This window comes from Triplophysa dalaica, chromosome 3, assembly GCF_015846415.1.
Source record: "Triplophysa dalaica isolate WHDGS20190420 chromosome 3, ASM1584641v1, whole genome shotgun sequence".
NCBI classification, from domain to species: Eukaryota; Metazoa; Chordata; class Actinopteri; order Cypriniformes; family Nemacheilidae; genus Triplophysa; species Triplophysa dalaica.
In genome coordinates, this window is record NC_079544.1 from 2442561 (window position 1) to 2459517 (window position 16957).

The 16957-nt window shown below is 38.6% G+C and overlaps 2 protein-coding genes and 1 long non-coding RNA gene across 6 annotated transcripts; 1 reads left to right on the top strand and 2 right to left on the bottom strand.

Annotated features, from left to right (window-relative positions):
- Nucleotides 1-3101: 3101 nt before the first annotated feature.
- sdr39u1 (short chain dehydrogenase/reductase family 39U, member 1) lies at nt 3102-5686 on the bottom strand. The gene is made up of 6 exons (XM_056743949.1): nt 5560-5686; nt 5085-5191; nt 4684-4766; nt 4460-4581; nt 4169-4321; nt 3102-3890 (listed from the first exon to the last, which is right to left on the bottom strand). Exons 1-6 carry the CDS (start codon nt 5573-5575, stop codon nt 3463-3465), a joined length of 909 nt encoding a protein of 302 aa, XP_056599927.1. The 5' UTR covers nt 5576-5686; the 3' UTR covers nt 3102-3462.
- Nucleotides 5687-6899: 1213 nt separating this feature from the next.
- LOC130418051 (uncharacterized) lies at nt 6900-10514 on the top strand. 2 transcript variants are annotated; one of them, XR_008906255.1, is made up of 7 exons: nt 6900-7116; nt 7558-7601; nt 8049-8086; nt 8497-8538; nt 8976-9501; nt 9930-9959; nt 10283-10514. It is a non-coding gene; the product is annotated as an uncharacterized LOC130418051 (long non-coding RNA). The 2 variants fall into 2 exon arrangements; XR_008906254.1 differs by having other exon boundaries at nt 6901-7116; nt 8976-10514.
- Nucleotides 10515-10654: 140 nt separating this feature from the next.
- On the bottom strand, nt 10655-14729 carry ltb4r2b (leukotriene B4 receptor 2b). 3 transcript variants are annotated; one of them, XM_056743938.1, is made up of 6 exons: nt 14449-14729; nt 14061-14245; nt 11937-12506; nt 11650-11850; nt 11525-11568; nt 10655-11412 (listed from the first exon to the last, which is right to left on the bottom strand). In XM_056743938.1, the coding sequence occupies exons 3-6, from the start codon at nt 12489-12491 to the stop codon at nt 11178-11180; spliced, it is 1035 nt and encodes a 344-aa protein (XP_056599916.1). In that variant the 5' UTR covers nt 12492-12506; nt 14061-14245; nt 14449-14729; the 3' UTR covers nt 10655-11177. The 3 variants fall into 3 exon arrangements, with proteins under 3 accessions (XP_056599916.1, XP_056599915.1, XP_056599917.1); XM_056743937.1 differs by lacking the exon at nt 14061-14245; XM_056743939.1 differs by lacking the exons at nt 14061-14245; nt 14449-14729 and adding an exon at nt 13674-14020.
- Nucleotides 14730-16957: the final 2228 nt, after the last annotated feature.

Genomic DNA, 16957 nt, shown 5'->3' on the forward strand with positions numbered 1-16957 from the left:
AAAGGCTCTGATCTGACATATTAACACACTTCATTGCCATAAAAATTATGACAGCTGTAGCTAAAGACAGTAAAACTCCAAATACCAAAGATGCTTGCATTTACAGCGCACACATTATATCACTTAATAAACGATTGTTTTTTGTTTATATGGATTATAGTTTGGGTATGTGTCTAAAAACCTGTCATGTATCGCCACTTAATCAGGACCCGGGGAAAACAAATATTTAAGAGATTACATTACTCACCACAAATGTGCATGGAGGTGCACTATAAGGTCTGTCAACTAGGTGGGTGTTTGCATGGTCGGGTCTGTCGACTGGGGGGGGGCATGCATATGTGTCTTCTGTGTTCGTGTTGCGTGCATTCGCATTTATAATACGTCCGTCTGGGCAGCACATTCCTCCGTTCCGGCCCCATACGTTAGCGGCATACCAGGAAAACAGCCAGAACGCCAGATGGCCAGACCGCCCCTGATAAAAGGACAAACTGAATAAACTGCTTCCATTATTGTAGAAAATGCCTATGACTGATCTCAGATCTTATCTACCTCAGCTTTCCTAAACAAGCGCTCATCAATCTAATTGAGATGGCCAATCAAAAGACGGAGGCCGAGCATTACTGTCTAATCAAAAGTAAGAAGGCTGAAGTTGCTTTAGACAGAAGCCCAGCTCGAGTTCAGTTAGACTGTGAAAGAGCTCAATCTAAGTAGCTAAATGTTTTATCATAGACATGTCAGGGGTAGTTTAAATGTCCAGTCTAAAAACACGTACAAATTGATGGCTGCGTCGCTTTCGACCTCTTTCCATAGCTCTAAGGAGTTTGCTTGACCCGCGTCAAATCCAGTCATGTAAACTGCAAAACGCTGAAAGCATTTACACTTTTCAGGTAATGTCTGTGTGACAAGACAAAAACATGACCAGACCTTCACTAGTTCATCGCATGGCTTACTCTGGTGTTCAGGTCGTGGATTTAACCGCTATAATGTTTGCAAATATTTAAAATGCAATATTCTAAATGAATTCTCATTCTTTTATTCTGTTTCTATATTCTTTAAATGTTACTTGACTTCAAATAAAAAAACAAGAATCTACAACTTATGTAATTTGATGTCTACTTTATTACTCAAAAAGTAAAAAAACACTGTATTCACATTCCGTGCATGATCTCCTATTTTGCTCCACCTCTCTGAAACGCACAGATTTTTTACAATGCTCATCGCTCTGAAAAGCGAAGGTGTGCTATGATTGGCCAGTTAAGCAGTGCGTAGTGATTTTCGAATACTGCATGCGTGTTTTCATTGGGCGAATGTTTTGTGGTCATATGCCTTTCACAGACAATATATAATTGAGAAAATATTCTTCAACCACTATACTTCTTGATTGCTATCAGGATGAATATAGATTTCAAACGAACATGACAAAAAATTTTTAGGACAGGATCACCTATTCTGCCTTTAAAGGGATTTACTCAAAACTGGACATTCTGTTATCACTTGTTTACCTTTATTTTCCTCATTTACATTTCAAACCCAAATGCTCTTTCATGAAAAATAGATTGTATAATATTTGTATAAAAATCATGAAAAGACAGACATGGTTGTTCATATTTGTGATTTTTTTTATTTTCCACATTGTACGCTGTGTACTTGTAAAATGTTTTTTGGCAACCTGTGATTCTGTTATAAGAAAATACAGTGTTTTTAATTATCTAATTTGTACTCTAAAAGTCTTAAAATGCACATATATAGATCAAGGAAGTCTATTTTATTTTGGACATTGGTATTTCTAAAATCGTGCGTACTGCCCTTGTTGTCTCTACTCTCTTCATATAGCCTGTATTGGCCAGGATTGATAGCAGAATCTGCACCTCATTTCTGATACGAAACTTCAAAATGTGCACAAACCAGGGTGGAAACCTGGCTACATTATACAGTAATACTGAGGTGGTCATCCTTCCATCCTCAAATTAACAGTAGGCTGTACCCACTTCTCCAGGCACCACTAAACCACTGCCTATAATCTCAAACTCGCAATAAAATGTTAAATTCAGTGCTTGAAGAGGGAAAACTGTTACAGTACTCTTGTGCACATTGACAAATGTAAATAAATTATACCACTTTTGAAATTTCTACAACGAAAAACAGTACAGTATATGTAGATATTTGTAGATATTTGCTACGTCAAACAACTGATTTAATAATGTTGAATTGTAAAAATAGTCATTTCATAGGCTGTGATTATAGTTCTGCACTCTATTAAATTCTTCTGCTAATAAAATCCAGCACAGTCATATACACTGATATCAACAACTTGATCAACTCTTGATGTGTTGCACTGCGTGAGGCAAATTGTGGTCACATGGTGGATACTGGCTGGTTTTCGGACCCCCCAATACAGTAAAACTGCACATTTTAGAGTGGCCTTTTATTGTGGCCAGCCTAAGGCACACCTGTGCAATAATCATGCTGTTTAATCAGCATCTTGATATGTCACACCTTTGAGGTGGATTATTATTAAGGAGAAGTGCTTACTAACACAGATTTAGACAGATTTGTGAACAGTATTTGAGAGAAATAGGCCTTTTGCGTAGAAAAAGTCTTGGATCTTTGAGTTCAGCTCATGAAAAATTGGGGCAAAACAAAAGTGTTGCGATTATAATTTTGGTCAGTGAATTTTATGCTTTATATCCTATAAACCTATCTGGTATGTGTTTAACTCGAACACACTTTCTTACAATGACAAAACACTTTTTGCAAGTTTGCATCTCTATAATTTATACTATTTATGGTCTTTCTTCAATTTGATTTGGCTGAAATTCTGCTCGGCCTCTGTAATTTGATTGGCTGGAATTCCATAAACACTGTTTCATTGGTCGACCATACTTCTAAAATACTGTAAAGTATTCTGTGAAAATACAACATTTATATCTTTATTGACTTAGTAAGGCCATGTCTAAGATTAAAATCATAGTTAAAGAGATTGGTTGAAATGTGAAACTTGGAATCTCAGATTATGAGACTAGCCTGAATTTCACAGACGGGGTCACATATTCTATGATTATTAAAGAGGAATCAAAAATAATATGAAATATTATTTATTTACAAATGCAGTTTTTATTCTACCCAAAACATGTTCTGTACACAGATAGATATGAAGTTGTAGTCACAGGTTTACATACATATTGCAGAATCTGAGTTATAGATCAATCATGTACTCATACACAACTCATATACAGCTTCAAATTTAATTCTTAGACTTTGAAAAAAAAAATCAGATTTTGCAAAGTGTGTGTAAACTTATACAGTACATAATTCAGGGGAGGAAAAACGAATGCGGTCAAGAACATTTAAATAGCAACATTACACTATAATTATTTAACATTAGATGTATCTTTATCAGCAATAAGCCTAGTCTCCTTCAGGACATTTTATTGGGCTAGCACCTTGTGTTTCGACAGATCTCTAATGTCCAACAATTTCCCTTAAAGCAGAGGTAAAATCTGGGTATCTGAACTCAAAGCCTGACTCAAGCGTTCTTTTGGGTACCACTTTCTGCCCTTGTGTGAGGATAACGGCTCTCTCAGAACCAAGGAAGGCATCTAAGAGAAAGGCGGGCACGGGGAAGATCGTAGGCCTTTTTAGAGCCTTGCCCAACTCTTTAGTGAACTCATAATTTGTATTCAAAGCAGGCGCAACCCCATTAAACACATCAGGTTTTGTGGATGGTGGTTCTTTATGTGGCTCCAGCGAATGAGCAATGATTCCAGCCAAGTCTGAGACATGAATCCACGGAAAGGGTTGACGTCCCGAGCCAAGAGTCCCACCAAGACCAAGCCAGAATGGGATCATCATCTGTTTCATGGCGCCACCATCACGTCCTAACACGGCACCTGGACATGAAAGGGACATAATAAACTATTACAGTAAACAGCATTACATCATCTACCAAAATGAATTTATATTGCACATTTGCTTTCATTCATAAAAACAATGCATGGTCATATTGTGTTCCTGGGGTGTAATTGTTAAAGCATTGTGATAGCAGTGCAAATGTCATGTGTTCAAGGGAACAAAAATACTAAAAATGATCTGTATCTTGAATAGATTCACTTTCAATGAAAGCGTCAGCCATATGCATACACGTTCTGAGGTTACATCTTTTCCACACCTGGTCGGATCACCACTTGTCTCGTTTTCTTAGCACTGTTGTCAGGAAGCTGCCCTGCTCGCTCCCACTCCTGTACCAGACGAGACAGGAAGTCAAATGGTGTCCAGTCACTCTCCTCAGTGTATTCAGTTTGAAGACTAGGATTATAACAGGCTAAGGACAAAAAAGCTCTTGTTTTAAACTGATCAGTATTTATTCATAAAAGTGGAATAGGGAAATGGGAAAAATGTAGTCTGCATGTATGTTTATATTAATAAATGTTTCTATTTTGAAATAACACTGTTTATTTACCAACTCCTGTGACAAGCACCCATGAATGTGGTGGATTAGGCGAGGCGGTAATAGCCTGAGTCAACAGTTTGGTTGTATCTACACGGCTGGAGAACAGATCCCTCTTATAACTTTCATTCCACCTGGTATGCAAAGAAAATATTAATAAAGACAGAAAAGATTCAGGATATTTCTTAAACTGTTAATACTTTTCATTCTGATTTAGACAAAGTAAAATACATTACCATTTCAAGGGGTTCATAATATTCTCCCCTGCTAGATTGACAGCGCCCTCACATGGTGGTAGACCCCCTGACTCTACATCAGCCTGTACAGTTAACATAGGCGAAAGTTGCATGAAGGGAGAGTTTTATTTGTCGACATTCATCATTCATTCAACCTCAAGTTGTTTAGGACCAGCCTACGACCATCAGTGGAACACAAAAGAAGATACTTTGAGAAAAGTCTCAGTGGTATGGAGTCAATACAAAGGAAGTCAATGTTGTTGCTTATCAATGTTCTTCGAAATATCTTCTTTTGTGTTCTGCAGAAGAATAAAGTCATGCCGGTCTAGAATGACATGAGGGTGAAAAGATATGCGTGGCCTTTAAACAAGAACATGTCAATTTCTTAAATAACATCATACCCATGTTATTCTCCCTGGACCTGGCTGCCTGGATATGATTGTTATTTCATGACCTTTGGTTTTCAACAAACGTGTCAGCTCACGACCAACAAACCCTGAACCTCCACCTGATGAAAGAGAGCCGTGAGAACATAGTTTAATTGACATTATGCATAAAGATGCAGTGAAACAAGCATTAAAATGCAAACAATATCTGTTCTCTGCACTGATTTGGCTCGCACGCCCCCTTGCGTTATGACTGCGCCACTACAGCAGTTACAAAACAACCAGAATTGAAAAGTACTTCTGATTAAACGACTAAAATATTGAACAAACCTAGACATTGCAAAAACAGCAATATTGCACGTGATTGCACAATAATTGTGATTATAAAATTATATTGTAGAAGAACTGTGTTTTCAACTATGCACACTCGCAAACAAATACTATCTTTTAGCATGCAGTAATGTTCGCGGAAAGCATATAAGCAATGTACCTATTATGATTCTCATTATGACTGTGATGTAGGGTCCGTTGTCCTGTCGATTAGCAGAAATCCAGTAACGTTACATACACATAATTCTGACTACGAAGGTTAAACGAGAAAGAGTTATGTACATGAGATCTTCTTCTTCTGTGGTTTTATGGCGGGCAGCACCAACTTTAAAGGCGCATTATCGCCACCTACTGTGTTGGAGTGTGGACTAAAACGTCTCCCCATTTATAAATATCGACCTTGTACACATATAATTAAAGAAAAATACTATATTCTCTTATTCAAACCAGTTCGTTGGAGGTAATGAAATAAATTATCTGACTCATCCTCCAAATATTTTACAGCTTATATTCTTTCATTCCCATTTTCCAGCTCATTCGTCATTGCTTATCGCTCTTTAATGTTGGTTTAATTAATGTCGTTTGTTATAGTATTGGTTTATGATCTTGGGATACTGACGAAAAGAAGACTTAGCGAAGACCTTAATTCTCGATGGTCACTTTAGGACCCATCGCAGATTCAGACATGCACACAAAAGCTTACACTGGCAAGCAACACACTGCGCTGCTTTACAGCCTTTTACATGCGTTACTGCCCCCTGCTGGACAATCTCCATATCCACATAAAACAGTAGGTGGCGGAATATTTGTGTTTTTGTATATTACATAAAAAATACAAAACACAATCTGATAGTAGCACAAAATGTGTGAATGATACATTTACTTATTGTTAACATAAATAGAAACGCTCGCAGTGGCTTGAGAAGTTGCGGTCCAGCCTACTTGCGGCCTAAGCTCCTCCCACTTGCTTTTGTGGCGTTAACTCCGCCCACCCGCAAAGATCACTATAGAGTTGTTCAAGTTAACTTTCTTCAGCTAAAAATAATAATTACGCTCTGTCCTCTTTTTTACTCTACTGTTGTAATGATAAAGTGTTTACATGCCACATGTATTCATGTAAGAAATGTAAAATATTAAAAAGGTTGTATTCTCTTGACACTCGTTTAGTACGAATTATAAGAATTATAGAATTAAGGAATTAAACACAAATATTACAAATATATATATTAAAGAATTGTAGAAAATTAACTTTTAGAATGTATTATGTATATTTTAATCATTTTACTTTATAAAAATAGACCCACAAGCTATTAATATCTGAGTGGTCTGCTTGCTGTTAAGTCATAGAAAAGTGTTTTTCATTCACCCGAAAAAATATTTAATTTGCATACTTTACACAGGAACTGACTAAATTGTATTTAGGTTCGCTCTGATATTTTACAAGGAAAAAATATATTTAGGGACAGGCAAAAGAAGGGACGGAACCACAACCGGAAACACGTGGTTTACCAGGATATAAAAACCGCCTCGTGCTGCAGTGTCTTTCTCTTCTTCTCGGGATAGCTGGTGTAGTGATGCTTACATTAGCTAATAGTTGTAACTGTTTGTCCCGATTCTCGGTTTGTTTCTTGTTCAAATATTCCGACTTAAAATGGTAATTTACGCAGTTAAGGGTTTTTACAGCAGTCAGATATATTCAAAGACCGACGCAGTGGACGTAAGTACATTTACGTTATATTTTATTTTTACGTGTCCCTGTTGTTAGGAGTTATTTTAAACGTGTTGCTTTAAGGGAACGTGAGCTTTGGCTGTTAAATGGCAGGTGCATCAGTTTTTTTCACTACATGCTATATTTCGTAATGGACCGTTTATTCCTCGTGGCTGCATCGTCTCGCCCACGTGGCCGCTTCTCAACCTAGAGATGATGACTTTGCATTCCGTGTTTCACCTGAAACTAATGATTACACTTCGATTGCACTGATCTGGTTGAGTTGCGCGATGAGCTGTGCTGTAGTTTTACTTTAATTCACAATCCTATGTGATGTTTGAAGGTATCTAGTGCATAGTCTACTTTGGGGACAAGACCACCTTTGAATATCTGCATGCTCTTGTGCTTAAGTGATGTTATTGTAATGGTTCGATCTTTTTTTTTTTACAGGAGTCTATTCTACACCGTGAAGCAAGACAAGTGTGTTGAATGAGGTATGTTACAAGCGGACCTGTTCAGTCTGACACATAATTTCTTAAGACTGGAAGACCAATGCTTGATACCCAAATTGGCATCAAAATATGTGCAACATTTGTTTGGAATGCCAACATGAAATTCATGTTCACAAAGCACGTGTCATGATGGTGGCTGACATATTTAAGGTTAGATGAAAAGTTGTGAAGGGTTAATAGCAAACTAGTGCTCAACTCAACCCAGAAATGATGATTTTAGTCCGTGTTTCTTATACTAATGATTACAACCGACTTCACTGATCAGGTTGAGTTGCAGGGTGAAGCCATGAGATGGTTTAGTTTTACTCAGATTTGTATTAATGTGGTACTTGTACACTTCTAGTTTGGGGGCAACCTCACCTGAAATGATAACCTGCATACTCAGAAATTTGACCATGAAATTTGTGACATTTGAATCTTTTTCAACAGGAATCTATCTACACCATGTTGAAGAGTGTGACTGTAAGGTGTGTTTTAAATCTCACGACTAAGACCAATGCTTCATACTGAAGTTGCCATCAACACATATATTTGTAATGGTTAATATGTACTCTTATCTAACTGGGCAAATGTCCTGATGGTGAACAACATATTTAGATGAAGTTAGAACTGTTGTGAATGGTAACCAGCAAGCTAGTGCTCAACTCAACCCAGAAATGATGATTTAGTCCGTGTTTCTTATACTAATGATTACAACCGACTTCACTGATCAGGTTGAGTTGCAGATTGAAGCCATGAGATGCTGTTGTATTACTCAGATTTGTATTATGTGGTACTTGTACATTTCTAGTTTGGTGGCAACTGTCCGATGAAATGATTACCTGCATGCTCAGAAATTTGACCCTGAAATTTGTGACATTTGAATCTTTTTCAACAGGAATCTATCTACACCATGAAGTAAGAGTGTGACTGATGTAAGGTGTGTTACATGCTGATGTGTTTTAAATCTCATGACTAGTACCAATGCTTCATACTGAAGTTGCCATCAACACATATATTTGTACTGGTTAATATGTACTCTTATCTAACTGAGCAAATGTCATGATGGTGAATGACATATTTAGATGCAAATTTAGCAATATTGTCAATGGTAACTAGCAAGCTAGTGCTCAACTCAACCCAGAAATGATGATTTAGTCCGTGTTTCTTATACTAATGATTACAACCGACTTTACTGATCAGGTTGAGTTGCAGGGTGAAGCCATGAGATGCTGTAGAATTACTCAGATTTGTATTATGTGGTACTTGTACGTTTTTTAGTTTGGGGCAACGTCAGCTGAAATGATTACCTGCATGCTCAGAAATTTGCCTTTAAAAGTAATGTGAAATTTGTGACATTTGAATCTTTTTCAACAGGAATTGATCTACACCATGAAGTAAGAGTGTGACTGATGTAAGAGTGTGACTGACGTAAGGTGTGTTTTAAATCTCACGACTAGGACCAATGCTTAATACTGAAGTTGCCATCAACACATATATTTGTACTGGTTAATATGTACTCTTCTCTAACTGAGCAAATGTCATAATGGTGATCGACATATTTAATGAAAAGTTAGCAATGTTGTGAATGGAAACTAGCAAGCTAGTGCTCAACTCAACCCAGAAATGATGATTTTAGTCCGTGTTTCTTAAACTAATGATTACAACCGACTTCACTGATCAGGTTGAGTTGCAGGGTGAAGCCATGAGATGCTGTAGAATTACTCAGATTTGTATTAATATGTGGTACTTGTACGTTTTTTAGTTTGGGGCAACGTCAGCTGAAATGATTACCTGCATGCTCAGAAATTTGCCTTTAAAAGTAATGTGAAATTTGTGACATTTGAATCTTTTTCAACAGGAATTGATCTACACCATGATGTAAGAGTGTGACTGACGTAAGGTGTGTTTTAAATCTCACGACTAGGACCAATGCTTAATGCTGAAGTTGCCATCAACACATATATTTGTAATGGTTAATATGTACTCTTCTCTAACTGAGCAAATGTCATAATGGTGATCGACATATTTAATGAAAAGTTAGCAATGTTGTGAATGGAAACTAGCAAGCTAGTGCTCAACTCAACCCAGAAATGATGATTTTAGTCCGTGTTTCTTAAACTAATGATTACAACCGACTTCACTGATCAGGTTGAGTTGCAGGGTGAAGCCATGAGACGCTGTAGTTTTACTCTCCACATTAGTATGTGGTATTTGTATGTTTCTACACTATAGTCTAGTTTTGGGCAACATCACCTGAAATGATTACCTTCATGCTTAGAAATTTAACACTGGGATTCAAATTTGACATTTCTTTTATTTTTTCAACAGGAATCTACACCATGAAGAGCGTAATTTAAGGTATGTTACATGTTGATGTGTGTTCGGTTTGAGATTAAATTCTTGTGAATTTAAGACCAGTGCTTAATACTTAAGTTGCAAACAAAACTTGTACCACATTTATTTGTAATGGCAAATGTCATAATGGTGACCAACATATTTAGATGAAATGTTGTGAATGGTTTCTCGCAGACTAGTGCTCAACTCAACCCAGAAATGATGATTTTGAAGTCCGTGTTTCTGAATCTAATGCTTACAACCGACTTCCCTGACTGGGTTGAGCAGTTGTAAAGTGATTAGTTTTGCTTGGAATTGCATTTAATACTTATTTTTATTTTCTGCAGGTATCTGAAACGTCTACCCCAAACGGTTATTTGACTGCTCGCTCTAGATGTTCTGCTTGAAGTTGGTTGAGATCTGATGTTTTTCACATAGTTAACATGCATACCATTGATAGTTTTTGTCCCTGTTTAGGAAATGATTTATTAATGTTAAATGGCTTGCATTTTTTTAGAAGCCCAAAATTTGATGTATTGTACCTAAGTATTACAATAAAGTCTGTTTACTACAAGTTGACTTATTTTCATATGGCATTGTATGTGTATTCAGCTTTATCGGTTCTTTAAAACTTGCAATTCTCAAATGCTTGCACTTCTGAAGTGGCAAATTTAGTCTTCATGTATTTGTCCATAAAGTGGACTGCTATCATAAAGCCATTTCCAGTGAATGCATAGGTTTTGATGGCACTTCACATTAATCATTACATTTAGTCATTTGGCAGACACTTTTATCCAAGCGACTTGGTGGACATATTACAGGGACAATCCCCCTATAGCAACATGGAGTAAAGTGTATTGCTCAAGGACACACTGGTGGTGGCTGCTGGGATCAAACCAGCAACCACTACAGAAGGCATTAGTGAAAGAGCATCCTATTTTCTCAAATTTTTAGATTTGTATGTCTGGAAAATGGAGTTGTTAAAGGGTAATAACTCTTGAAATTTACTTGAAGCATTGAACAACTGAAAAGGAGTGCTAGATAAATTGTCAAGTTAGGTAGAATTTATGCAACATTTTAATCTAAGTTACACCAATTACATTGTCCAATCAGATTTAAAATGCATCTTTACAATAAGGGCAAATTGATATACACAATAGAAATTCATGAGTTGAACTGCTTCATTAGATGTGGGTTTTTAGGTAACTCGTATCCAAAAGGTCATGTTTTCATCAATTTACTTTATGTTGTAGATTGTCTGCGTTCCAATCCTAAAAGATTGGGAGCATTGGAGCTCTCTAGTGTCCGCACACCGTTGTTGAGCACAGTGCTTTCAAAAAGTCTTGCCATGAACGCCAGGCCATCTGCTTTAATGTAGGAGCGTCCAGCAAAGGTGTAGAGGACAGGGTTGGCACAACTGCTGATAAAAGCCAGAGCAGACGTAGCGGCGCGACTGGACTGTCCGATACTCTCCAGTCTGTGGAAAGAGAAAGAAAACGTGTGCCAACTTGTGCTATTGCAGAAGCCGCTCGTGGATGACTCTTAAAGTTTGGATCAGCCTCCTTGAGCTTTACAAACTTTGCACGTACCTCTGTTTTAAAGGCGACGCATCTGGGGTAAGTGCTCCCACCACCTTAACAAAAGGTAAATAGTTTTTCATCAATTATAAAAAAGTTTTGGAGATCAGCAAATATAGATTTAAAGTAGGACTTACGAGCAATACATTGTTGACATGGTAAGGCAGCCAGAAGATGCAGAACGTTATAATAATGGCATGAATGAGGTTCTCGCTCCGGATCATTTTCCTGAACCTGGTCTGTCTGAGGCGGCGGAGAATGCACACGTAACTCCCCACTATGATCGCATATGGAACCAAGAAGCCAACCGTTGTCTCAAGGGTGTACTGGAAAACCACCTGTTTATAAATGACAACGTTTATTTAAGTTAACGTTTCTTACATCTGTACACCAGCGTTTAATGAAGCACAAACAAAACACTCACGTGTTCCGATCTGTTGTGATGAACTGCACACAGGATGTGTCGCTTCCCGTTGACATTTTTCTCTTTCTCGGCTCTGAATATCACAGCCGGGAGTGCCAAAAGAAAAACGACGATCCACATGCCCACAAGCAAGCAAGATACCCTCCGTTTACGAGTGCAAGCTGGCAAGTGCGCGGGCCACACCACTGCTACCACTCTGTGCAGACTCATCAGCGTGATGATCATGATAGAAGCGTACATGTTTGTGTTACACAAGTAGAAGAGCACTTTGCACATGGCACCTCCAAATATCCAGTTATGCTTGGCAAGGTAAATGATAAAGAAAATAGTCAGACACATCAAAAAACCATCCGCGCATGCCAGGTTAAGGATGAGCAGGGTGGTGACGGAGCGCTTGCGGGCGCGGGCCAGGACGCTCCAAATAATGAAGAGGTTGCCGGGAACTCCCAGGAGGAAGACGATGCTGAGAATGAGGGCACCGAAGGTAAAGGCGATGTTGTTATGATTCGTTGGCATCGTGTTGTCCATGGGGACGCTCCCATTGTCTGATCCCATCTGGAAGGCGAAGGTCTGGTGAAGACAGAGTGAGAAACGCTGTAATTTGCTGAATAATGTTTTGTGTGGTTTAGAGCATTGGCCCTTAGGCAACATGTTTTTTCTATTAGTGACGCTCGGTCAATGGCAATGTTTTCATTCGTTTACTGCTTTTTGCACAATAACAAATTCCATTTGTCATAGCGTCATGTACTTTAAGATTTCCTCATGCTGAGTCATCTGTTGGCTTTTTCTTAAATAATTAAAGTTGCATCATTGACCTTTAAGATGACAAAACTTGAATCCTTTTAAAGGAGTCGTTCATTTTCAAAATAAATGTTCATGATCATTTACCATGTCATCCAAGATGTTTATGTTTTTTTCTTTAGTCGAAAAGAAATGAAAGTTTTTAATGAAAACATTCCAGGATTTTTCTCCATATTGTGGACTTCAATCGATCGGCCATTTTCAAAAATAAAATAAAAATGTATATGTTTATAAACACAAATGCTCACCTTGCTCTGTTCTGCGATGCGAGTTAATGACTTCAAGTAATGAGTAATTACGTTGAAAAGGTCACGTAGGCAGAAGTACCGAGTCAGTAGGCTTGTTGGACTTGATACGGCGCCGCAAGATCCGACAGGTGGATGACATCAAAGTACCACAAGAGCGATTCGAAAAACCATTACAAGTTTGCAGTCGAATAGCTATTCCAGTACTTTGGTTTCATTTTCCTGTCGGATCTTGCGGCGCCACATCAAGTCGAACAAGCCTAATGTTTACAAGTTGAACGTGCAAGTTCTCAACGTAATTGCGTATTACATGAAGTCATGAACACACATTGCAGAACAGAGCGATTTTTTTTTTTTAGACAATGACCAATCGTTTCACTGGATAAGACCTTTAGTCATCGTCTGGTATCATTTAAAGTCCTTTGAAGCTGCACTGAAACTCTCATTTTGACATTCAGCCGTTTGGAGTCCATTGAAAATCCTGAAATGTTTTCATTAAAAACTTTCATTTCTTTTCGACTAAAGAAACAAATACATAAACATCTTGGATGACATGGGGGTGAGTAAATTATCATGAACATTTATTTTGAAAGTGAACTACTCCTTTAAGACAGAAAGTTTTAAGTGATCAAAGTATCAACAAAAGCATAATCCAACATGCAATTCAGATATCTATAATTAAAATGATAACCTTTTTACTTGTGTTTTTTGTTTTGTTCCCTTTAGACAACAACCAAGCGTCTTCCAGCTTTACAGATGGTCAACGATTCTCAAACACACGAATACTTGGATTCAGCCAATAATCTGTCATCAGTCAAAAAGTACATGTGCTACAACTTGCTGTGTGCTTATCAGGAACGCAACTCAGATGCTGTAATAAACCCATCCTCAGCCTGCTCTTCAAATACTCTACTACCTCCATTCTTGCTTTTACCTTAGAGATCTCTTTTCTTTGTGAATATAAGCAAAACAAATATATATATATATATATATATATACAGGTAAAGCAAATAATGTAGTTATAGCAATGAGATGAAAGCCAAAATAAAAAAAACGAGAAGAAAAAATATCAAAGCACTTTGTGTAAGAGGATTTAATAGTCCAGTTTTAATGCCGTCCTTATGGTAATCGCTGTGGAGATGGTGGTCTAGTGGGTTAAACCACTGAACTGGTAAATCAAAGGTTGCTGGTTCGATCCCAGCAGTCACCACCAGGTCCTTGATCAAGACACTTTACTCCATGTTGCTCCAGGGGGGATTGTCCCTGTAATAAGTGCACTGTAAGTCGCGTCTGCCAAAATGCCTAAATGTAAATGTAAAATGATCGCTGTTTACACATAGCTGACCTCAGAGCAGTGGAGACATGTGAAAATGAGAAAAAAGTGACCACAAAATACAAACTGGACAAAGAAGACAGAAACGGAAATGGAAATGATCAGATTACAACAAAGAAAAGTAATTACTTACCAATAGACTTGATTCAATCAGAAGGGCTGAGTACAAAAATATGCCCTCGAAGTCACCAGATGGACCAGGTCGTGAGTGTCTGTTTTCAGTCTGGTTCTATTCTGTCTTACAGACAAACCTTTCTGTTGCTTCTTCAAAATATATTTGTCAACATTGTTTTCTAGGCACACTTACAATCCATAGTAAACAGCCACTGTTTGTTTCTGTCACTAATCAGCCCGCTCTCATCTTCTGCTATGTCAAGTTGAAATCTTCCTCCTCCCTTTATTTCAACACACCAATTCTTCCTAGTCCTTATGACAGGAAAAGATTTTTTTCTGCAGGCTACAGCATGCTGGAATATGTTGGATGTTGGAGGGAATCGTCACGCCTCTGCACACACCCCTATTTCCCTATACCTGCTCTTACTTGTTTCATCATTTTTGGTAAATACGTTTCCTGGGAAAAAGGTCTAATGCCATCATTACTCATGTTTTTATGTTTCCATGCTCGGTTTTCGAGTCATAAATTTGTCTGTATGCAAGGAACAAACCAAAATGTAAACTATTGACTAAGTATCATTCAATATAGTTAAGACCTTTGCCAGTGTATGCCAAATATGTTGTCGATGACAAAAAGACAAGTTTAAAGTATGTTGTTCGAAAAGGCGCTCTTTTCACACTTTTGGTCGTAAAATAATTTGAAATCCAAAAATAAATTAGGTAAACAGTAATGTCTTTTCCAAGGCAGTTCTAGTGAAAGTTTACGAAGCTTGGGAATCACTTACACCATTTAATTGAGCATAATATGACCCGTAATGTGTATGACGTTATTAAACAGGGTGGTTTTGTATTTTTATTTGGACTTTAATGAAGGATTACTTATATCTCGAAGCTTCACGTTTGTTTCACAGATGATTCATACATGCTTCACAATGGCATGCAGGGAATATTTACTATTCCCATGGTGACATATCCATCTGTGGAGATAAGTGACACAAAATGCCTGAAAGTACCCTAAATGGTAAACCATTATTTTTTATGAGAATCTCCATATGGACTGAGAGAGAGAGCCAGTAAGAGAGAGAGCCAGTAAGAGAGAGAGCCAGTAAGAGAGAGAGAGAAAGAGAGATAGATTGAAGTAGAGAGCCAGAGAGCAGAATAGAGAGAGAGAGAGATTCAGGTAGAGAGCGAGAGAGCGAAATAGAGAGAGAGAGAGAGAGAGCAAGAGAGAGACCGAGAGGGAGAGACCGAGAGAGAGAGAGACCGAGAGAGAGCAAGAGAGAGACCGAGACCGAGAGACAGAGAGAGAAAGCGAGAGAGAGAGAGAGAGAGAGAGAGAGAGAGAGAGAGAGAGAGAGAGAGAGAGAGAGAGAGAGAGAGAGAGAAAGAGAGAGGTAGAGAGCGAGGTAGAGAGCGAGAGAGCAAAGAGAGAGAGAGAGAGAGAGAGAGAGAGAGAGAGAAAGAATGAGGTAGAGAGCGAGAGAGACAGCGAAATAGAGAGAGAGAGAGAGAGAGAGAGAGAGACAGCGAAATAGAGAGAGAGAGAGAGAGAGAGAGAGAGAGAGAGAGAGAGAGAGAGAGAGAAAGAATGAGGTAGAGAGCGAGAGACAGCGAAATAGAGAGAGAGAGAGAGAGAGAGAGAGAGAGAGAGAGAGAGAGAGAGAGAGAGAGAGAGAGAGAGAGAAAGAATGAGGTAGAGAGCGAGAGAGACAGCGAAATAGAGAGAGAGAGAGAGAGAGAGAGAGAGAGAGAGAGAGAGAAAGAGAGAGGTAGAGAGAGAAAGAGAGAAGTAGAGAGCGAGAGAGCAAAGAGCGAGGTAGAGAGCAAGAGAGCAAAGAGAGAGGTAGAGAGCGAGAGAGCAAAGAGATAGGTAGACGGCAAGAGAGAGAGAGAGAGAGAGAGAGAGAGAGAGAGAAAGAGAGAGAGAGAGAGAGAGAGAGAGAGAGAGAGAGAGAGAGAGAGAGAGAGAGAGAGAGAGAGAGAGAGAAAGAATGAGGTAGAGAGCGAGAGACAGCGAAATAGAGAGAGAGAGAGAGAGAGAGAGAGAAAGAATGAGGTAGAGAGAGAGAGAGACAGCGAAATAGAGAGAGAGAGAGAGAGAGAGAGAGAGAGAGAGAGAGAGAGAGAGAGAGAGAGAGAGAGAGAGAGAGAGAAAGAATGAGGTAGAGAGCGAGAGACAGCGAAATAGAGAGAGAGAGAGAGAGAGAGAGAGAGAGAGAGAGAGAGAGAGAGAGAGAGAGAAAGAATGAGGTAGAGAGCGAGAGAGACAGCGAAATAGAGAGAGAGAGAGAGAGAGAGAGAGAGGGAGAGACCGAGAGAGAGAGAGACCGAGAGAGAGCAAGAGAGAGACCGAGACCGAGAGACAGAGAGAGAAAGCGAGAGAGAGAGAGAGAGAGAGAGAGAAAGAATGAGGTAGAGAGCGAGAGACAGCGAAATAGAGAGAGAGAGAGAGAGAGAGAGAGAGAGAGAGAGAGAGAAAGAAAGAATCCACTTCCTCACTATTGACCTCTTGGGGTCATCATTCATTG

Bases quoted from the DNA above. Each gene is read 5' to 3' on its own strand.
- sdr39u1 (XM_056743949.1), bottom strand. The intron at 4,767-5,084 runs GTATGATGTTAT...TTAACTGTACAG, and splicing joins GTCCAGGGAGAATAACATGG to GCTGATGTAGAGTCAGGGGG. The intron at 4,582-4,683 runs GTAATGTATTTT...TTTGCATACCAG, and splicing joins ATTATGAACCCCTTGAAATG to GTGGAATGAAAGTTATAAGA.
- ltb4r2b (XM_056743937.1), bottom strand. From the start codon at position 12,491: ATGGGATCAGACAATGGGAGCGTCCCCATGGACAACACGATGCCAACG. The intron at 11,569-11,649 runs GTAAGTCCTACT...CCTTTTGTTAAG, and splicing joins ATGTCAACAATGTATTGCTC to GTGGTGGGAGCACTTACCCC. The intron at 11,413-11,524 runs GTACGTGCAAAG...CTCTTTCCACAG, and splicing joins GCGTCGCCTTTAAAACAGAG to ACTGGAGAGTATCGGACAGT.